This window comes from Athene cunicularia, assembly GCF_003259725.1.
Source record: "Athene cunicularia isolate RWA chromosome 14 unlocalized genomic scaffold, athCun1 chr14_part1, whole genome shotgun sequence".
Taxonomy (NCBI): Eukaryota; Metazoa; Chordata; class Aves; order Strigiformes; family Strigidae; genus Athene; species Athene cunicularia.
The window spans coordinates 6,199,396-6,222,993 of NW_020799118.1; the positions used below are offsets into that span (position 1 = coordinate 6,199,396).

The 23,598-nt window shown below is 41.6% G+C and overlaps 1 protein-coding gene across 1 annotated transcript in view; it reads left to right on the forward strand.

Annotated features, from left to right (window-relative positions):
• Positions 1 to 22,538, forward strand: part of XYLT1 (xylosyltransferase 1) — a 234,256-nt gene extending 211,718 nt beyond the window's left edge. The window contains exons 13-15 of the mRNA XM_026859144.1: positions 1,808 to 2,003; positions 7,973 to 8,306; positions 16,669 to 22,538. Coding sequence (XP_026714945.1) covers positions 1,808 to 2,003; positions 7,973 to 8,306; positions 16,669 to 16,991 — 853 coding nt within the window. The 3' untranslated portion in view covers positions 16,992 to 22,538. The remainder of the gene's footprint in view (positions 1 to 1,807; positions 2,004 to 7,972; positions 8,307 to 16,668) is intronic.
• The last annotated feature ends 1,060 nt before the right edge of the window (positions 22,539 to 23,598 follow it).

A 23,598-nucleotide genomic window follows, 5' to 3' on the forward strand; every position in this document is an offset into this window, starting at 1 on the left:
GTGTTCTCTTTCTAGGTATATGCATACATATATTTCCTCTTTCCCTCTCATGATTTTGCATGTCTCTAATGTGGTAATGGCAGGGATATATTTGGGCAGAGCACCTTGACAGTATTCCCTTTGCTGTTAGGGCTAATAGTTAGCTGATATTGCAGTCGCCACCCCAGCTCATTTCACACTGCTGCAGGCACTGCAAGAAAAGCCTCTACCGCTTTGGATCACATTTGGAGTCAATCCCATGCTGCCACCCGCAGTGGCCTGGGAGACTTTTATAAGAGAAGCTGCCTTGCATGCTTTTCTAACAAGGGCTAGCTCACAGCCTCAGAAAGCTGTGCCCCCTGCAGACTGCTCTGGTACCAAATTAGATTGCATATCAGCATCTTCAGTGGAAGGAACATCAATGTGTGATTGAGATTTAATTTATTTCTCTCCATCTCTAGGCATTTTTACTCACTGCTGCCAAGAGACAATTTACTCAGACAATTTCAAGGATATTGTAAATATTTGCTGCTGCACACATATAAAACAGGAGGCCTTAGTACTCAGAACAGAAGTCAGATTGTTGCTGGTATTGGTTGTGTAGCTTTGCTATGTTTTTTCGCAGTCCATCAGTGCTGGCCCTCTTGTACCCTGCCTTGTTATGTTTATTTCTCAAGCTCTAGAGACTTCCTTCTGGGTGCTGCTGGTTTCGTGTAATGGAAGGTCCTTCTTGCTTAAATCTTCTTACTGCTTATGTCTTGAGATGTAATAACTAGCATGAGATGTCAAACTTAGCTGACTTGGCTGGGAAGGTGTTATACTGGTTGGTTTTAAATGTGTTGCAAACACACTTCTTTCACAGTTAATGTCAGTGCTGTAAAGTAGCAAAATATTTTATTTCAGAGCTATGAATAACATGGTTTTAATAAATTATGCATCTATATGTACACAAACATCATTACAGGTGTTTCTGAGACTATAGCAGACAATTGACCATAAGTAAGTGCCAATTATTTGAAACCATGACTACAATGTCTTTAAATTCAAACCATAACTGAAGGCTTCCAAATCTCCCAATGAGACATTTTTCCTGTTTGACCTTTTTTCAGTTTATTTTTAATAATGAGTAAAAAATCCACATCAGAAGCAACCTCAAGTCTTTAAGGAGTGCAAAGTTTATTTCCTAGAATAAAGGATACCTAAAATGGGGACCAGATCCTGGTGTCCTTCGCTGCAGTGCCACCCTACACTGCCCCTGGAGCATTGGTTGGGGATCAGATTTATATGCAGGGAATGGAGAGGGTCATCATCTCGCCCATGCCCAGCCTCACAGCACCCTCTGCTGTCCCACAGCAAGCGAGGGAGGCCCTGCCATTGCCTGGCATCCGTAGGGACTGGCCCTGCTGGAGGGAAAAAAAGCAGATCACCTCATCTGGAGCAATAGGCACATTTCTTGAATATCGTTTATCCTGTCAAACAGTGCTGCAGCCTAACAATGTCTATCTCTGGGTGACACTTTTTGCCCAGAACAGGTAGGAAGGGAGGAAAGTTTTCTCACGCTCAGAGGTATCGCCTGAAGAGCTTAGAGCTGTGAACATGTTCTAAATGAGCATATATTCTTAGTAACATTTTTTTTTTATGTTTCAGGGTAATTGGAACAGCCTAAGAATATTTGATAATGAGTCATGAACACATTTGCAATCTCTTAATGTACAGTGGTGAATTTTCTAGTTGAAATGAATGCTTCTTAAGCCATTAGCTCCAAGTAAATGGAGATTTCATGTCTCTCTTGTGTAACTGATGAGCATTCGTGTGTGCTGTTTTACAGATACTACCCCATGGGCCATCCAGTTTCCGTCCACCTTTACTTCCTTGCTGACCGTTTCCAAGGCTTCCTAATCAGACACCATGCAACCAATCTGGCTGTCAGTAAACTAGAAACTTTGGAAACATGGGTGATGCCCAAGAAAGTCTTTAAGATCGCAAGTCCACCAAGTGATTTTGGAAGGTTGCAGTTCTCAGAGGTAAGTGTTCATAGCCACCCATGCACAATGTCATGAGCCTCTGGAGAGATTGCATACTAATTCAGCAGCCTTTGGAAACTGTTTTTTCCATGTAATTTTTAGGTGAGAGTGGCTCTCTAGCATAATGCACATCCTCTTCATTGAAGGAGATACTGTTATCAGTTCCAATCTGTGGTCAACCCTCACTTCTTATGTTACTCTGAGTGTCCTCACTCCCTCTTGTTTTAAGAACAAACTGAAGGCATCTGCTGTTGTAAAAGGGGCTTAGTAATTTAAAAGTTCTGTGACTGTTGATTGTTGTGAGTGCTGAAAGAGATACCTGGGAAAAATGCCATGTTTCTGTAGCTCCAGATGCGAATGGGGATGTGGTAAGTGTTCCTCCCAAGAGTATGATGAAAAAAAAACCTCATAAAATTAGTGACAGTCAGGCACCGATACCACATGTGAGCAGAATATTGATGTTGTAACATGAAAGAAAGTTATCATAGTAGTGGCTGAGATTTCCCACAAATCCTGTTGCTTCTTCTAGGAATTTGTCTCAGGATCTGGTATAGAGTGTAAAAAATGTACCCTAAAATATATCAGGAAAGTTGACCACTAATAGAACCCGACAACTGTGTTCTGTTTTAAAGATATAACTGTCTGAGCAGTTAATTTCATGATTTTTCTTGTTAAGCCACAAATTTCAATTAAGGTATAAAATTGATTGAACAAATGTGTTCCAGTCATTATGGCTAAGTCCATAAATTACCATCTTCTTGGGCAATTAAGAAATGCCTAGGTAGGATTCAGTGTTTTGGTGTGCATGGCAAATCTATGACACTAATGTGCCATTAAAGAGATGGATGGAAAGTGTGTTTCATTTATCACTGTGTCTGATGGTAGGCTTGCCATTTCATGCAGTGATAAATGGTCATACAAGCTCTAATTCTTGTGATTTGTAGGAGTATTTCTGCTGTTTATTTGGTACTTTTAATCTCACTTTCATCCTGATGCCTGCTTTGGGTCCTTCTTTTGAAAAACAACTGGGCTGGCAGGAGGAAGAGTTCTTTCTAATTACATGAGGAAAAGAAATATATTGATCTCAGTATTCTATAACTCAGACAAAAGTATTCAGAAATATATCTGATTTCATTGCAGCTGTAGGAAGGAAACAAACCTGGGACCAGAATTTACTTGCTGGCCACTTGCCAGGTCCCCCCTGGTCCCTCTACTTTTTTTTGCCAAAACCAGCCCTGCAGCAATGTCCTGCAGCAGCAGTGCTGTGTCAGCCTCCCCTGTCAGGGAAGGTGGTGGCATGTCGCTGGCCTCTGCTGCACTGTGCCCACAGCTCTGTGGAGTGTTGCCCTGCAGGGAGGATTCCCAGATCCCACGGGACTAATGAGCTCTTCAGGGCTTCATAGACCACAGCTGGTCTGTAAGCAGCCCTGTAGGAACTGCTGCTGCAGTGAAGTCGTGTGAGTGCAAAGCATGACAAGGATTTAATCACTGGTGAGGTTTTTTTCAGGTTAAAAAACCATTTCTTCTATTTGAAATGAACAGAAAGAGTTTTGGTGGCTGCTTACTTGTTTTCATTATTTTTTCTCGTGTAAACTCTTTAATTGTCCTCTCTTTTCAGAGACAATTCGTATTTCAAAAGACCAGGAGATACAAAATAAATCATTTAATAATTTCTTGTTTATTTTCCTGTCTGACTTCCTTTGGCCTGCAAGCATCTCTGCTTCTGAGCCAAATTATTCTCTCAGTTGCCTTGACATAAATCCAGCATTAACCTCTTCAGCTTCAGTGTGGCTGAAAAGCCTCTGATCTGCTACTGCTTATTAAAATACCACTTCTTTGTCAAAGTCCAGCTAGTGTAAAACAAACTTAGCAGTTCAACTAAGATGAGGGTATCAATGTTTACAGGTTAAGCACCAAAAAATAAATTTAAGATCTGTGCTTATTGGGACGTAAAACTGCTGGTTCTTCAATGACTTTCACCCCATGATCTGGCAGAAATTTAAAACTGAATGGGACCTTTCTTCCCTCTCCCAGCTCACACCAACAGAGCCAGCAGGAAGAACACAAATATGCTGCATTGAATGTGCTCTGGTGTATTTGTGACCCTGATGCACAACTGAAATTGCAGCAGAGATGATAGTATCTCTCCAGTCAGCCCTTCCTGCCCTCTGCTCCTTTGCTTCTCAGACTTTGCTTCCTGAGTAGTAGATTTCACCATACTCCATGTAAAGATAAATGATAAAAAATCAACCAGCAGGACTGCCTAAGGGCCAGTGGGGTTAATGATAGCATTTCAATAGCACATGGCTCCTGCACTCAGTCTTGGGCTGAGTAAAATAAAATAAACTTACAGGAAATCCAAGAGACACGATTTCCAAGCATTGAAACTCCCACACCTCCTAAAATTGGCTTGTGCACAATACACACAGTATGCATCCTACCAGCCTGGGTTCATGACAACTTTTACATGGAGGGCAGAAGATTGATTTGTATAGTACTAAAAGTCTCAGCTCACCATATATCAGTTGAACACTAAGTTCATTTCTGGTCTTGTTAAGACTTGTGATTCATCACAGAGAATAAAATAAACTAGGTGGCAGGCAATTAGTGTGCATTGTGTGAACCTAATGGTCCTGTTTGTGGTGAGCAATGAGACACAAACCCATAATCAAGGCATAATTTATCTTGGGAAAATTTTATCTTGGGACTGAACAGAGATAGAAACAGGAGTTTTAAGCCAATGAGAGAGTTCCAGCTTTCCAAACATATCCTGTGCACAGTGCCTGCTCTTGAAGCCCAAAATCATGGTGATTAAAATAATGACGTGGAAAATGTCAGTTTCTATGCCACATCCCTTTATAATTTATCAGGTATTCATTATTGCTTGATTCCATCCCATACTTTGTGTATTCCATTTGAAAGTGAAAGCCTACTTACAATGTTTTAAAGGGCTATGAAAAATATTATAGGACTGTAGTATCTCTTGGCCTGTAAAATCAGACATCTCAGTACTGGGAACTCAGCTGTGTAGAGTTCAAGGGAAGACATATAAACCTCTAACTAGTGCTTTAAGTAAAATTCCTTTTAAAATACTGTGCTTCTAAAATCAACTTGTACTGTTAAGCTGTGCAGCATGGGAAAGTATGTCCCCCAGCTGGAAACTGGACATAAAGGGCAGATCCTGTAAAGAGATGTGTGCAGCTCCCTGCCCTTCACTTCCCTAAGGTGCCTGTGGTGCACAGCCCCGAGCAGTGTCAGCACCTTGTCTTGGTCTCAGCCCTGGCTCTGGGGCATGCAGGGTCTCACAGGGTGCCCAGATGCCTTGCCTTTGTGTTGCTGAGGCCCTGCTCTGTAGCAGTGTTTTCTTGTTCTTCTTGTGATGTTGTCTTCATGGACCTGCACACCCTGACAGGGGTGTTGTGACAGGATCTCATGGGAAGCCATTGCCACCAGCATGAGAATTGTCCCTTCCTCCCGCTCTTCTCCTGCCCCTTGGCTGTAACTTTTGGTTTACATTAGGGAACCCAATAACATGCTTGCACAAAGCTTAACAACCAACCAACAGTTTTATTACTATTTTTCCACAAAAGCAACCTTTGCTCTTCTACAGACCACTCTAACAAACCTTTGCACATGTGAACATGTCTCGACATCTTTTGTGCAACCAGATGTTGAGCAGTGTCACCTGGAGGTCGGAGCATGGGGATTGTAACTTTCTGGTTTCTTTTCCACGGGATGAAAGACTAAAGAGAGGAAAATAGTTGAATGTCAGGGATGAATGTTTATTGTTTGAGGATGAAGTGAGCTTTCTTCAAGAAGTTCTTCAGTAAGATACATTGAATATGGTGGGAAGAGCTTCCTTACAGGCTTTTCTTTGCCCAGGAGGGTGTAGATTTGTTTCACATATTGTGGCTTTATTATTTCCAGGTCCCTTGAGCTCTGGTAGGTGTGACAGGGCCGCACTCAGTGAAGGCTGGCAAAGTAGATTATAAGATCTGGTCAGGAAATTTTCTTTCTCATCTTTTTTCCGTACATATTCAGTTGGGCTTCTCAGGAAAGTACACACTGACAGCTCCTCGAGGCAGTCGATGCTTGGGTCTGATATCTGGACTATGCTGTCTGGTTTGATTAGCTGGTGTGCTAGGTGAAATACCTCTCAAATACCAGCGATTCTGCTGTGTTGATTGCAGAGTAGTGGAAGGCTCATTTTGTCTCATATTCTGCGGTGTCATAGTCCGGTAGGAGGAATTCATATGATGATGGATTTAGGATGGTAGGTTTTTATTCTACTGGCCTTGTAGTTTTCTGTTTGCAGTCGTCCTGTAATTTGTCTGCCAACCACAGTGATTTATTTAGAAGGGATTGGGGACTGGACAGTTTTCAGCACAGGTATCAGTGGTAGTAGGCATCAGGTAATTGTTATGTTTTATGGATTTGGGGGGATTTGGGCATTATATTGGCACCACTTATTCTCATGAAATAAGATGAAATCTAGGAAAAAAAAAAATCTCTGAAGCAAATGAGCTACAATTATTCTCTATGCTTTCAGGAAAGCAGGTTATGACCATGCCTGTGTGAGGTGAAGATTAGGGACAAGGACAGCTCTGTGTCAGGGAAATCCTCAATATCCACATATGCTGAAAGAGGGGACCCTGTCGTGTGTGCACGGGCCTCTGGAGACCACTTGAGAGAATCCCATGGTTTCTGTAGAGGGAACAAATCAACTCTTAGGTCATCTATGCTGTTTGTTTGGAGATTAAGGCCAAAGAAGACCTGAAGGTCTGTGAGGGGTTTCAGTACCAGGCTGGCCAAAACATCTGTGTGTCTCCAAGGAATGACATCATATGTCTGCTTGCCAAAAGGAGTCAGTAGTTTCTCTGTTCTTCACTTCAAATAGGGTCCCTCAAATCTTTTTATGTTTGTATCAAATCTCTTGATTTGAGATTATGGGAACAAGACCTCATGGGACAAGCGAGGTGGGCACTTCCTCAAAAATCAAATATACAGCCTTCAATACTGTGGTCTACCAGGCTGCCTTCTTGAGAATTGATGGAAGTGGTTCATTAACGGTCAGCCTCATAAACGCATGCTAGTTTTAGTGCTGGGATAGTAAAAAGTCTTTCAGTTGGCCTGAGAAGGACAGTTACTACATTTCATGCTATCTGTTTGGAGATGCTTATTTTCAATAGTGTACAAGTGTTAATGGCAACAGCTTGTACGTTTGTATCATTCTGTGGGTTAAAATTCATATAAAGAGCATTGAAATATAGCAGCTGCTAAAAAAAAAGAAGGGTCCATTAAATATTTACACTAGATTATGAATCAGCTGCTTTACTGTTAGTTAGTGAATAAATAAAAAACAATGTCACTATTATGACAGTAAGAAAAGAGTTTACCAGAAATAACTTCCCACATCAGGCAGGAAGAGAGTGCAAGGAGACAATATCTCATGGATAGATTGTAGTAAAAGGCGTGATGTGACTTGTCCTAAAGTCAGCAAAAGCCTCTTCCTTGGTCTTAGGAGTAACTGGGTAGGTCTCTACTGTAGAGTTCATCTCTGAAATGTATAAAACATTTTCACGACCCAGGAGATGATGGGTCATATATTTTTCTATGCCTAGCCTGTGCTCAGTCACTAGACTTAGTCCTTCATTGACTGTTTCCATGTGGAGGAAAAGGAGAGCTGCTATAGCCTGTTATGTCACTCTTAAGATAAAGAAAACCTTTATATCAATCAAAAGTGGCCAACTGGACCAAAAAAACAAGCCTTGCAATCAAGGTTGTTTCACAATTTGTGTACAGGTTATGATCTTAGGCTGTGTTGCCATCAGCCTTTATATATATATATATATGCATAATTTATGTCATTAAAGAAATACGATTTGTGTGTCTTGAGAGCCCTTATTTGATGTAAGGGTCTTAGATGCTTACAGAGATGATGTTAGAAGCAATCTGTTCTTTGATTTCAGATTGGCACTGAATGGGACGCCAAGGAAAGGCTTTTCCGGAATTTTGGAGGACTCCTTGGGCCAACAGACGAGCCAGTTGGCATGCAGAAATGGGGAAAAGGCCCCAACGTCACCGTTACTGTCATTTGGGTGGATCCAGTTAATGTAATTGCAGCAACATATGATATTCTTATTGAATCCAGTGCCGAATTTACTCACTACAAACCACCTTTGAATTTGCCCCTACGACCTGGTGTCTGGACGATAAAAATTCTGCACCACTGGGTACAAGTAGCTGAAACCAAATTCCTTGTTACTCCTCTCACCTTCTCTAATCGGCAGCCTATCAAACAAGGTAAGTTCTATTATTTGGTAAAGAAATAATACAGTTAATGTGTCTTTATTCATATTCACTGTAAATGCTGCTGTAACGCTGTACTGGAAAAGGAGAAAAGAAAGGAATTTTATAGGTACTAAATCAGAAGAAATTGTTGCACTAAGACAAGCGGAATTGTCTGTATGCAGTCTGTAAAACACAACCACTTTGAACAAAAGGCTATTTATATCTTTTAAATATGCACATTTCAGAATCCAGAGAACTTCAGACTCTCAATAATCTAACAGCTATCGTAAAAGCCATCATTTAGAAATAAAAAGTGGACCTTTCTCTGCTGCTTTTCATTCACATTTGCTCATAAAGAGTTACAGATGTTTAAACTGTTATCTTGACAAAGTCTGTGTGTTTAATGATAAAAGCATTAATACGCAAAATGTTGAATTAGACAAAATTACCCTAGGCCAGAGCTCATCTGACATATTATCAGGTCCAGGCATTCACTCTTGCCTGATACCTGCCAAAACCTGCTCAGTACAGGCCAAGCAGTTGCTTTACAGAAGTATCTATGGATACAGTGATCCTGGTAAGTACGCTATCAGACCCATGCTGACATTTTTTAGAAAGAAACCATTTTCTTCCCTGCCACAGCAGCCCTGAGCCATTCAAGCAGAGGTTGTTCTTGGGCCGCCGGTGTCTACAGGCGCCCAGCAGCAGTTTGCACTGGCACAGGCACTGTTCGAGCGCTCGTGTCTTCAGCCAGCACCGGGGACACTGGGCTGGGAGAAGAGAGAACGTTTTGTAGCCACACCTGTTTTCTTATTCAGTAAGATCAAAACAAGTCTGTTGCTATGAATATCTTTACCATTCTTCTTAACATGCTCAAGTGCTTCCATCTGCCCAGTATTAATATTCATAACTTCAGACATCTTAAATTTGCTAGATACATGAATGATCCTATTAAGTTTTCAGGAGTTCTTCCTGACAAGACAGCAGATAAACTGAGTCAGGCATTTACCTTCCAGCATAACGTGCTGCTTCTGTAATGCAAACACTGCCAGACAACTGCTGAGAGCTAATGCAGCCCTTATCTTGCTCAACAGGAGCTTGATTCTACACATTTCTCAGCAGAAGAGCTAACTTAGTGATTTCTTCTTCTAACATTTGGTGGCATCATTTCTTAGCAGAAACTAAACCACCAACAACCTGCTGCTGCTATTAGCTAATAGGCAGTGATAAATTGTGAAGAAACACCATGTACAGAAGGAATACATTTTTAAAGTTTGAGGCAACCTACTTCTAAATGCAGCTGTTACTGACCTGTCTCCTGGAAATTAATGAATTCTATGTTCTCTGCTAATTTAACAGTTAAGGCATAAATTGGGTAGAAAATGTGGCATGTAGCCAGCAACCTTGCTACTTTTCCATATAACACGAGAGCCCTGTGGACAGTTAAGCATGTCTCAGACTTCAGCCATGAGCCCACACTTTATGGTATAAAGGCAAAAACTCCCTTTGGTCCAAACTCTGAATCTGGAATAATTGCACTGAAATTATGGAGTTGCTCCACATTGTCCATTGATACACTGAGAGAAGATCTGGCTGCTATTTTTTGTTTAAAAGCCCTGTTCATTCATATGGTAACTAGAATCTACTACAGGAATGAAATATAAAGCTTGGGAACAACATTATCTAGGAAGAAAGCCTCAGGAGTGATTTGCTACTGATGATGTGATGTATAATCTCCAGATGTCTGAGGCATGAAGGTAAAGAAGAAAATTAATTACAGGGACAGACAGTGACACTCCACTGTAGTTAGAATTGTATTTACAATGCAAATTTCTGTTGTTTGGGTTTTTTAAGGCTTTCTGCCTCAGTGACACTGTTGTGTTCTGTGCAGGCAATAGTCTTTTAGCTTTGATTTCCAGCTTTTGTCAGTTTGTCATCACTTTATTTTTTAAATATATTTTTCTCTGCCAAATAAAGGCATTGTGAGAGTATGACAGAAGAATTAGAACTTCTAAAAGAACACTTTCTGTTATTCTTGTAAACAATGCAAAAGCTGCCAAAATCTTCTAAAGTTGAAGGAATGGTATTATTGTCTTGTCTTAACACTGAAAATAAAACATACATCAGACTTAGGCAGGAGTTGTCAGCAGAAGAGAGAAATATGTTTTATTAGGGATTTCTTTAAAATTTTGTTCTTCCAACTCTCCTCATGCACCCCCACTCCCCTCACCCCTCCCCCCACAAAACAAAGGAGGGGAGAGAAAAAAAGCTGTAGCTCTTGTCAGAAAGATTACCCTGGAAAATAATTTGCTACTCCATCCAGAAGGTTTTTGAATGACTGATACATTTCATACCACTTTGCATGTCATTTGCTTGATAATGGTTTGCCCCGCTCTGTCTCATATACTCCAGATGTAGAACCTGGAGTCCATGTAATTACATACATAAAATTCTGTCCATGGTCTCTTGTGTAATTTGTTTGTGTCATTCTAAAAAGCATTTGCACAAATCTGGCAGCAGCGCAGCAGCCACTAATATCTTGTATCTTGAGATCATGGACATGACAACAGTCACTGTATTTCCTAAGTCATTACTTATCTACACATCAGCACGGAGCACAAGGAAAAGTTGCTTTTAGTTTCCCAGCATCATGCAGGGACCCACTTGCTCCTTTTTTGAATAATCAAAGCGAAACGTGTTCATTCATGTATCATGACTCTCAAAATTCCTGATTATAATTCAAAATAAAAAAATTAGCCATGGGACAGCCAACAGCAAAGTTGCTTTGTTTAGCAATTTATAAAAACAGCATATGCAGCTAGTTTATTCATTTTTCTATTCCCATTTATTTATTAATTTTGGCCTAAAGTCTGTGCATGCAAGTAAGACTATAGAGAGGAATCAAGAGCAGGTATTTTCTTCTATATTGTGTGCAGATGTGCATAACTGACAGAATGTGAATTGTTTTAAAAACGCAGACTCATTGACCTTTTCAAAACCTCAATCTGTAAGAGATCGGATTTTACATGGAATTACGGATTAGGCTGGGAGACTTGGTGTACTTCCACTGTAAACTAGGATCCCAAAGCTATCAATGGAAAGTCTAGAATCTAATGTTACTTATTCTTTCTTTCTCCTCTTCCCCCTCCCGTCTTCCAAATCTGTGTCTTATTTTCTCTAGTTTGAGTTGTGTCACTGATAGGCTCTGACTTCAGCAGATCCTCTGGCTTGGGATTGCTTTCAAGTGTTTGCCTGGTGGGAGAAAGTTAAAAAAAAAAAAAAAAAGGAAAATTAAGTGAATTTGCGAGATAAATCGTTTGGAAAAATCAGGTTCACTTGCTCCACTGGCATCTTCTTCCCTCTATGTCCTGCACAGCCAGATTCTGTTTTACTCTTCTTCTAAACGGCGATTTTGAGTTTCTCACCATATGGCTGACTTTGTTAAAGCCAAGTACTCCGTGCTTATTGTAAGGACATGGGAGAGCTGCCAAGGACCAGCAGGATGCCCTAGGATTAAATTGTGCCAAGACAGAGAGGGAATGTAATGTGGAAGAGACAAAACAGGGAGAAGATCAGTAAGACGATCACTAGCAGTGATAATAGACAGGAATGGGGGGTTCCTGCTGTCTGCTTTAGGCAGTCTGAATTTAAGTGCGGTTTGAAGACTCAAGGCCACACGTCCAGGTCCCCTGCATAGGGACTGGAGAGGCAGAGCCAAACAACAGGTATAATTCAGAGTATTTAGCCAGCAGTTCACAGACTGTAATCCAAGCTACCAAGTAGATTTGAATTCCTAAGAAAACAGCTAATTCAGTAGAGGTTGGTTCTGCATCCCCATCATCCCGCTTTCCCACCCTTCTCTGCTCTGCAAAATCCGTGTGAAGCAGTCATGCCAAGTGTGATCGCACACATTTTCCAGGGACACTGAGAGGGGCAGAGGAAAAGCCAAAGCAATTTCATTTTTAAATTTGAGTTTATATTCATGGCAAAGTTTCCACAGCTATCTCCCAGCTGGAGTGACAATAATGAGTTGTCATGCGTTTAATGTATAGTACCTGTTTCATTAAAGCTAAGTAGGTTACTGTGAGCCAGTGGGCAGATTCGCTTCTGGGACAGAAAATGCCCCAAACTTCAAGCTGATACTAAACACTAGATTGAAAATAAATAATAAATACATAAATAAAACTCTTATTCCTTCAAACAAGGAGAGCTGTGAAGAAGAGCACCCTTTGCCCTAAGAGGGACACCTGTCATGTTTGGCTCCTAGCTTGATCACATGCCCCAGACAGACATGGGGCTTCTGGTCTCTGCTGCCCCACAACAGGACAGGGAGCCTTAAACGCCAGCTCCTGGTCCCTGTGCCCTCCAACTGCAGCCACCCCTTTCAAAGGCTTGTCGGCATTAACAGACATACTGTGATGCACGCATGATCTCAAAGGCCTTTTAACCTAATCCATATTTATAGATCATCTTAATTAAGTATATACTGGGAAACCTTTGTTTTGCCGTTGGTTGTTTGCAGTGGCTCAATCAATTATAATTGCATCTGTACGGATTATAAAGGTGGGTGGCAACTTGTGTCAGAACTGCTGTGATTTCTTTAAATTAACCAGAGGTAACATGACATGTTCTTGATAAACGCAGTAATAGCAGCAGGCAAGCGCATGACTGCAGAAGAGTAGACATGCCCTGGAATCGTCATTCTGAAAAAAACCCTGAAGACAGGGATTTGCTTCGAAATTTAGTTCAGATCCAGTTGACAAGGAGTCGATTAGCTTCACAATGAGCAAATGCAGCACTGTCTTGTTTCCTGCAAGAGAAAACAAACAAAATGTCAATAAAAAATTACCTCTTAGCCAGAGGGTTTCAACACAATTCAAGTAAAGAAATGAAGCTGTACATTCTGTTGCTTTAAAAAAACACAGGTCTAGCGCCTTAATGTGTACTAAGGTAACCACATTTTTCATTCCTTAGCCCACTCTCTGTCTAAACTCATTTGCTTTTTCTGCAAAATGAAGAACAAACCCACACAAAAATGCTGAAATCCCAGCCTGTGTGGCTGACTATAGGATGTGTATTCAGTCCAAAGAAGTCATACCAAGAAAAGTCATTTGAGAAATGAAGTGCCCTCCCAAAGTGAAGAGCAAACAAAAATGGGGGACAAAAATAACTCCTTTTTTTAAAGCTATAATTTAGAGTCAGTGAATGTATTTTGCATTGATGTATGTCCTCCTGAAGTCAAAGGGCTATTTGGATGTGTTTGCTGGCAAAAAAAAACATCTGGCTTAATATCTGCATTCAGAGTAATTTTGAATTGGGTGCTCTGACTGCAGATTAAATGTCTGAACACACATCTCACAGGGGCAAGCCTAACATTCTTCGATGTTTTTTCATGAGCAAGGACTGAAGTGTCAGTGCTTTAAAAGCATGCCCAGTAGCTCCAGCCTCCTTTATAGAGTATTTCAGGGCTTAGGATCCATCAGCCTCCTGTCCCAGCCCAGTAAGTTATAGACTCATGATTATCTCTCTTTCATTTTTCCTTTAATGCAAAGAGGAATAGCCCACATCTGCCATAACTTGGATGAGCAGCAGCCTCCTTACTTTCTCCTGTGAACTTTTTAACAAAGACTTGGAGGCTTCGGGAGAGGGTTCTGGGTTGAATCCTCAGCATTTCCTGTTCATTAGTATAAGTAGCTCTACACTCAAATTGCTGATACCCAGCTTTTTCCTTATAGGACGTGCAGACACCTAACTTGGGGAGTTCATTCTGCTGTAGGGCCAGTACCATATCAGGGTTTCTTTGTGTATCTCACATCAAACAAGCACATCTTCATTGTGGGCAGCAGTAGCCTTTACCACACTGAAAAACATAGTGTTTTGTTACCTTTAATACTGTCCTCAGCAGTCTTTTCTTTTCCTATCTGCTGATATTTGTGTGTGGTTTTTCAAAGTTTATCTTCAGTCCCGTTAAACACTATTTCTGTTGTACCTGCTGGCATGCCCTTGCAGCACAGCCAGTTCTGGAGCAGAGTGTGGCAGTCACTGTGGTGCCGAAGGAAACAGCGGTGTGTTGGTGTGAGAAGCACAGTGTGTCTGACACCGTTACAGCAGTAGCAGTGTGGAGAGATTTAAAGGTGTTGCTCAAGTTACCACCTTTATTTTAGCAAAAGCAGCCCACTGATCTTAAGCAACAAGGGTCACAGATTCAGAGAAAAAGATGAGCTCCTGCTGCATTGCCAAGCACTGGATCCTACAGTTTCTGCAAGTTTCATTCCTTCCAGTCCTAATAATGAACCAAGTCCTGAAGCCTGGTACAAGTGTGAGGCTCAGCCAGAGAGAAGAGCGAGTTCCATTTCATCCTGTTATTTGTCTGAAAAAAGATCTCTCCCGTTCCACATACTAAACACATGCACAACAGGCTTTGATTCAGCAAGCTCTCTGAATTGCCTGTTTCAATCAGATGATCCTACTAGTAATGCCAACTCTTATTTGTTTTGGGATTTTTACTTAGAATGTTCCTATTTAATTAATATGTTGACAAACAGTCGTCCATATTTAATTGCTTCCAAAGGAGGAAATTTAATCATGTGTACTTGTTCTGTTTCTTAAACTGCAGTGCTCTGGCAGAGCACACTTCTGACACATGTGCATGGAATAAAATTTTGACTAGAGGTTATTGTGGATATCTGCCATTTAAAATAAAAAGAAGGGTTTAGATGAATGCAGGAACAGTTAAGTGATGTATAATGGTGATGGGGATGTGCTGAACTAATTTAATTGGGGATTCAAAATAATGGACTTGCACAGTATTTGACATTAAAGACTTTGTAAATATAACAGCAAAGCTCCAATTAAGTGTCCCTTTCCCCTCTAAATAAATGTACTGATTTATTGCCAGTGCCTCAGATACTGTCCTCCACATGGAAGAAGGGACTCAGTGTCAGGCTGTGGTGCAAGCAGCAAGGACATGTGGAAGGAATTGTAGCTTTGAATATATAATTCCTGGCCCCTAAATGCTCTCTGAGCATGGTGGCTTTCCTAGCCTGGAGCGCCCTGAATGGGCCCATTTTGTGTTCTAGACAGTGTGTGTGTTGGCAGAGCTAAACATATCCTCTGTGCTGCCGGAGCGAGGATGCTGGGGAAGTCAGCTGAGAACAGAAAGAAATGGTTGAAAATTTATTCTCAAGAGGCAACTCAGTGAACATTTTTTGGAGGGTCCCATTCTGGTTTTATGAGCAGCAGCTTGGTGCACTTGCAGACCTTCAGAAGTCAGCCACCTTTAGACAAGGGCGGTCTGACCCACAGTGTCCAATTCAAGGTCTGTGAAGGCATTGTCACAGCCTGACAATAATTTTTACCATAGTCTTATAGATGTGGGATAATGTACTTCATTTTGATGAGGTAGAACAGTTATTGTAAGGAAAGCAGACGTGTCATTGGGAAACAGTTGTGATCCATTATTTGGCACAAGAGCTAGAAATATAATTGTCATGAAAGAATACTTTCACAGAGAGACTGGAGCACTTCCAGGAACGATGCTGGGGCTAAATATATTTCATTATGGGTCTGATCTGTCCAAGGCCATGGTGTTGTCCGTCCACTGCCAAGAAGGGCGCCACATGTTTTTTGGAGGCAGATTGAGATAACAAATGTTGTGATTTTTCCACAGCAGGGCAAGGTTCACCAGTTTAGGCAAAAGTAGAGGCTGAGATCTTGGCTCTTGGCCTCCTAGACAAATCAATGATAGCACTTGAAGGTCTGACGAGGGTTGCCAGCCTTCTCACATCAAGTGTTCTTGAACTGTTCCCTAATTTCAAAGCACAGCCTTCCCTGGGTGTCCACGGGGGTAACTTCAGCTGCACAGAGCTTATCTCCCAGGCTTCTTCTGAAGAGACAAAATTAACTTCTCCTAAATGCAAAATGGGTTTCTCCCAAGAAGGAGCTGCATGTCAATCAGGCTCCAGGTACAGACAGGAGCTCATAGCTGGGATGCCCTTGAGGCTGGGCCTGCCTTTCTGTTGTGCTGTGCAGAACAGCTCTGTGTCGTTCTTTGGTGTCCTACAGCTCTGGGGATGCCGGTTATACGTAATGATAACAAGGACAACGCTGCTTTCAGCCTCAGTGCTTCTCCCTGCTAACGCAGCACTCGCAGGGTCAGCATCACGGTGAGTGGAGCTCGTGGTGGTGAACACGAGGAGCTGAAGAGCTGAGCACAGCCAGCCAGCCGCAGGATGCAGCGTCCTCAATGCTGGGGCAATGGACTGTGACGCACCACTAACTTTTGCCTTTTTGTTTGCCGTACCCTTAGATCCTGAAAGGTTTGTTTTGGGATTTTCTAATGCACTAATTTTTGGGTTCATTTCTGCATTTCCAGAGGAAGCCATGAAGTATCACAGCGGGCCTCCAAAGAATGCATACATGGAGCAGAGCTTCCAGGGCTTGAACCCCGTCCTGAATATTCCCATCAGTGCCGCCCGCGTGGACCAGGCCAAGAGGAATGCGGGGCTCGTGGGCACCCGCCTGGAAGCCTGGGTGGACTCTCTGGTTGGCAGCGTCTGGTCAGCCGTGGACATCTGCAGCACCGGCCCCACCGCCTGCCCCGTCATGCAGGGCTGTGCTCAGACAGCCTGGAGCTCCCTCAGCCCAGACCCCAAGTCAGAGCTGGGCCCCGTGAAACCTGACGGTCGCTTGAGGTAGCATCCGGTACGCTCTCCTCCGGCATAGGTTTTTAAAAGGGAATTTAACCTTGCTCGTATGTGAATCTCCCACCAGATTTCAGAAACCTAAGGGAACATTATACTTTTTTGTTACTTATTGCAATATAATTCATTTTTAAAAAAAAAAAAAAAAGTTCTGACAAGGCCTTTGGCACTGCCTTCTCCATCAGCTCTGTCAGGAGCTGCTTGGTCATCCCGCAGCCTCTCTGCTGTCCCGTGGGCCCCAGCCACACTGCACGCTGCTTTCGAAACAGTAGCAGTGAGCTATGGAGAAGGCAGTGAAGGAGCAGCTGCTAAATGTGTTTTTTAAAAATAAATTTGTCTGTACCTCTGCTGTTTAATAGGCTTTCATTATTTTGCTACCATGAATAAATCACAGCAAAATTCCCTTCTACTTAAGTTTCCTGGGGAGGTTGGTTACTGCAGGCTAGAGCCTGTATAGCCACATTACCTCACAGAACATAAAATAATTATGGTATACCCTCACTCTTTTTTTTTTTAATAATATAAAGTAATTCTGAACTCGGCTAATATCTGTTATCCTAGTTAGAGAAAATGAGCAAAAGCAGAACCTTTCAGATTATTCTCAGAGATTTTTTTTAGACAACTTCATGATAAACTCTAAATGAAACCAGTGTTTTGCTGTATTAGTCTTTTATGTCTCATGCAGTCAGGTTCAGGGTCTGGGTACTAAGTATTAATTTAAAGAATACAGAAGCATTTTGGATTTCAGCCCGTTCAAATCTGCAGGTTTTTTTCTAAGCCCACCAGGACATAAGCATTTTCGCAGACTTCCAGCACAGCAAGTGTGTATGTGTAGGTTGGGGGTGGGTTGTGATGTGTCTGCTCACACCCTTTGTCGATTTTGTTCATAAGCTGTGCTGAGTTTTTTCTCAGTGGAGTTGCGCAGAACCAGTAAAATGGTAGAATTGGGACGTAAACCTGCAACAACACTTTTCTTCCCTACTTTGAGTAGTGGCTAGTAAGTCTTAACACTAATTCCCTCCCTTCATCTCAGATCTGCCAGCTCTTCACAAAGAAGGGTTCTTCTAGGCTTGTGCAGGGCATCTGGAAGGTTGGGCAGGACACGAGTTCCTGACCGAAGCCACGAGCTGAACGTGAGAGGAGAGCAGTGCCACATTTCTCAGTGCTTTTACTTTATTCTGTCAACAAACTACCCTTGCCTGTCTTCAGAATTTCTAGCAGGCTGCTTCCTGTTTTAAATAGGCATGTTTTGCAAAATTTCAAGCTGCATTTTCTACAGCAGGAAAAAAAACTCATTTACATTCCAAGAACTTTTTAAAATGTAGGTTTTATATGCAAATTCATCTCCAACTAATGCTTTTTACGTTAGTATAAAACGTGCACTTTGTTGTTGTTGCTGTGGTAATCTCTTGTTAACAACATAACCCAAAAAGGCTATTAAAAGCTACTGGGTTAATTAGGAAAAAAATCCTGTTGATGTAGTAAAGTAAGGTATCTGTTTACCCTTCTGTGTGTGTGGCTAGCTTTCTGCTGATGAGAGTTAAGCGTCCACATGAGGAGGGAAATAGACCCTTAAATCATTCTATAATCACATCTCACAGAAAGGTTGAATTCCCTTTTAAACAACAGTTGCAAGATGACCGTTAACACACAGATCCCAGTGGCTTGTACTATCTCTCTCCGTAGTATTGGTTTAAAGCTACTTGGAGTTTGCTTTGGACTTGAAATTGCGGTGTCAGCTGTGCTGGCATTAAGGCAGAGCATTGAAACGTTTATCTGGCACAAAAATGGATGCATAGAAGGAACAATTTAGGTATTTATTATTTATGTTTTAGTCAATGACTAATTAGTAGGTGCTGCTTTTGCAGCTTGAAGATTATGTTATCTTACTAACTGAAGCTGCCTTTATTAAGAAAAGGCCTTCCTCCCCTCACACCTCCCCTTCTTTTTTTGTCTTGATTTTGACAGTCATGAGAGCTGTAGTTTTAGAAAAGCTTGTAGCAATGAGAGCTGATTGAAATATTTCAGTCAAGATAATGTTCCAGCCTTTCAACTGGCTCTAGAGGCAAGCGTGTTTAAAACCAGGGTTGCCAACAGGTTTATGTAATAGAAACACAGTGTTATTACTTATTCAGTAGGGTTTTTTTAACAGTGCTTGTTTTTAATCTAACATTCCTTCGTGAAGTCCAAATTTTCTGGGGACCTCCAATCCTCACTGTGAAATCCAGGGCTTTAGTCATACTGATGCAATGGCAACTGCACAGTTCAAGCCCTGCTGATTAATTTAAGAATATCATATTTAGGGCACACAATAAAATTCATTAACAATCCTAGTCAGTGATTGTTCTCAATAAGACTACCAGAGTAATCAAAAATCTTCAGTCCGTCTTGCACATAAGCATATGTATAAGGGTGCGCCCACACACACGCATGCAGATAACTTGGGTTTTTAAATTTGATACTTTTTTTATTCTTAAGCAGGAATGTTTTTAAGTGCTTTGTTGGTAAGTTTTCATTATTAACTAGAACAAGCAGAAGGTGGCAACAATCCTGTCTTTTGTGGTTAGAAGAAAATCTGCCACTTGCACAATTTGAAATGTAAGGTGCAAATTATTTTGTTCTAGAACAAAAAAGGGAAAGAAAACAAATGGTTGCTGATACATCTATTTACATTATATGCTAGGTTTAAAATATCTCAAAACAAAATTTACATTAGTTTATTTTCTGAAAGACAAAAAGCATCTACACAAAGAAGTTTTGCAGCAAGCTGGCAATCTCAGTGCTGCTGTTAAAACATATGAGATAAAACTGAAGAGACTGATCCTGCAGTCCTTTCTCAGGCAAAACTTCCACAGAGTGCTACTGCTGAGTAAGGACTTCAGAGTCAAGTCCAGCATAATAAAAGGTGTGACAGTATGCTATCAGTAAATACTGTCTGTCTTTGAAGTCATCAAAGGACGAGCTGCTGTGTTTGGAACATCTGGGGGCAGTGTCAAGTTTTGGACCTGAACAACCACCTCTACTATAGCTCTTAATACGCAGACACAGATGCATAAGCTATATATGGGACACTGTGTCTGAGTTACAAAGTCCTGTAGTTATGAAGAAAAACCATGGTAAGCAAGACTCTTCGCATCAGGGATCAGAGCTTGCTCCAAGCTGATGCTGTGGTAGCGCTGCTAAGACTGACGTCCTGCTTAGTGGCTTTTCTGGTTCTGAAATAGCAGGCACTTGGAGCCTGTGATGAATATTATGTATTGTTAGAAGAGAATAACTTCACAGATCTTACATTTGGTGAAAAGGAGAATTCAGAGCAGGGACCCACAGTTCGCACAAAACAAGCAAGTTGTGCATCTTCATTTGAATGTGCAAGTGTTGTTTTGCAATCACACTGGCTAGTCCTTGCTGAACAGGACTCCAGCTGAAAGCCAGTTTTGATCAAAATCCCTTTCTGTGGGAGAGGGGTGTATTTCCATATGGGCACATTTGTTCTCTGTGTGTAATGCTTGGCTCATTTAAATACCCTGCCCATGCTGCACAATAGCCATGTAACACTTCTGTGATCAATCAGTATTACACAGAAAGGGAATGTGGCAAAATGCAGAACATCTACATACGTGATTTAATGAATTATGTCCAAAGTCAGCCTTAGCATTATGCAAAACCTGTTTATATGGTAATAGAAAGCCTTGAGGCTAATAGAAATAGCTCAAATGACAGTTTATTTTCACATTTGTCTGATTCTTTCTTTGATGACATTTGGACATTGAGTAGTAATATTTGTATTTTAATTTTCTAATATTCAAGGGTTTTTTTACAATTGAAATTATGTCTTCATTTTTTGTGCTCTCGGCAAGCAGAGAATTTTAACAGTTCCTTCATGATAGCAAGTGTTATACAAGAAAGTCCCTCTGTATCTCTGTTGTTAAGCCTTCGTTATTGCTAAGCCTAGAGATACAGGAGTGTGGTGCATTCGTGTGTTACAAATTGACTTTCCTAGGTATTGGCTTCAGTGCACAACACATGTACAGTTGTTCAATGGCATATTAACCCTGATCCTGCAGCACCTTCACTAGGACCAACTAATGTGTATTCACCTTCTGTCCATCTCCTGGAGCACTAATGGCAATACTAACAAAGTCTCCATCACTCTTAGCTACAATTCTAGCGAACAGAGTAGTGAAGTCAGTGAATCAGAACTGGGATTTTCTAAACCTGACCAAAGAGAGAGATGAAGGGTAAAGAAGATGGTGAAACTTTGCAAAAGTTTGACACAATTGTGCTGCAACAAAACTTTGAACAAACTGGGCACCTTCTGCACAGCGAGGCTGAGAAATGCTGATGCCATGAGATCTCGGCTTTGACTTCCCAGATAAAAAGAAAACAAGATCCAGATTTTTATTGTGGCCAGGCAACGAGGACCAAATTTCTGTTGATTTCTCTAGTTCTCTTTCATCACAGCTGTCAGAGAACTGCCAGCTTGCCGCCGGCTATCACACCCTCCTCGTTGTCTTCCCAGATCCCAAAGCTTCGGGAGTTGGCCACAGGAAACTTTGGCCAACTCCACCACTTTCCACTGAGCAGGAAGTTCTGTACTTGTGTGAGCCAAATCCCTTAGGCTGCTTCAAAAACCCTAGCTGTGAGTAAGAGAAGATTGCATTTCAGAGCAGCCTTCAGTCAGCCCAGTACTAACACACTTGAAGGAGTTGGTAAAAGTGACAGCAATGTTTCCCACTGGCCTTTGCTCCAGTCTGGCTGTGAAAAGGTAATGATCCAACATGTGCTTTTATTTCAGCCACTTAAGGCCTCCAGGATAGTCTTAAGGATTCATAAGACATTACATGAAGCCCACATTAAATGGCAATGGAAAACATCATGTGAAAAAGTCTTTCCAGACCAAACCCTCAGGCTTCTGCTAAGACAGCTGCAGGGCCGCTGCCCCCGGAGAGGGTAGGAGGGCTGTGGTGCTGGAGGGGACAGGACACTGCCCTGCTAGGGGTGCAGCAGGAGTTACTGAGAGCAGGAGGACCTGCTGCAGAGCCCCTGCTGAGGGCAGCTGTTGTTGCAGCCAGGCACAGGGGAGCCAAACAAATGTGCATTAGTGTTAAGGGCAGCGAGGAAGAATTTTTAGGGAAATACCTTTTTTCCTGTAGAGTCATGAAGAGTGAGCAAATGCTTTGATTTGTAATTCACTTTGAAGGTGTAGAGCAGAAGAGCCTCTGAAACGCTCACCACCACCATCACAGTAAGGGAAAGCAGAATCAGGCTGAGAGCATTTAAAATTGAGACAACAAAATCTTACAGCCCATGGTACCCAGGACCATGGTAGCATCAGGCTGTCTCCAGTGAAGTGTGGTGTTGGCAGCAATTAACCCTCATGATGTGATACTGCAGGTACTGCGTTAATTTGCTCCTTTATACTAACAGTAGTGTGTAGATCACTCTCTGCTCTTTGCTTCTGCCTTGGTTACCTTCTTTTGCTCATGGGTGCTATCACAGCTGCTACCTCACTGTGTCTGCAAACACGTTTACCTGATAACAACAAAAAAAGGTACCAGAAATCTCCTTGAACTGAATGTACAATCTATGCAAATTCTCTTTCTACTTTGTTAAAACCTAGAAGTATTAATTGTAACCTTGCCAAATAAACAGCAAGATACTGTACAGGTGCCTCTGATAACAGAGTGACAATTCTAGGCGCGGTTCATTGCGCTGCATTTGTATATTGTAATGACTTGTCTTTGGTTCTGTTGTAATTAACACCCTCGACTGAGAAGATAGCAATCTCTTGCTAGGGGAGCACCTTCAGTTTGCTGGGAATATTCTGAAGGAGGATGTCTACAGCATTTTATTTTATTTCCCTGCTTACATTCAAAAGAAGGCACAGACCTGCTGGCCAAAATTAGGATGTTGTTTCGGATTTTCCTTGGGTAAATCCTATCAGCTTTGGATCGCTCGGTGTCTGTTCCCATTGTGGCATCCAGTGTGTTGCCCCTTAAAGAAAGCCTTACTTTCATCCTTTCTAAATGTGGCCTTAAACTGTGTTAGGAAGTTTGGTGTTGTCTGTGTCTTGCTCACTTTTTCTGTTCATTGTGGAATGAATAAAAGGCACCTTGAGATTTCTATTACAGCTCAGTTGTGTTGCTGTCAGCTTACACTTCACAAATACAATAGAAATTGCTTACAAATGCAGTCTTTAAGGGAAGAAAATGACCTTCCCTTTGGGCAAGAGGAAGGCTCAGACGTTCATATAAACCTTAGGAAATTATGAGCTCTGTCTTTTGCAACTCACTGTAGATAAGGAAGGTTGATTTAATTACCTACAAAGTACAAACTTAATAACTTTTAATTTACCTTCAGACTATAACTGAATGGACTGCCCTCAGCTGCACAAGACAAATTCTGGACTAATTTCACTCATTTTGACCTGCTGTAGTAGCATTCCTTTCTGATTGGTACTAGTAGCTGGGAGAATATATATCCTCTTAATGGTATGGTCTTAAAATCTGAAGAATGTCACCACGTGGGGCCAGATTTTGAGTGATAGTTGGGAATCTGACAGTACACTTAGAAGACAGAGGAGTCTGGTTGTTTCATCTAAG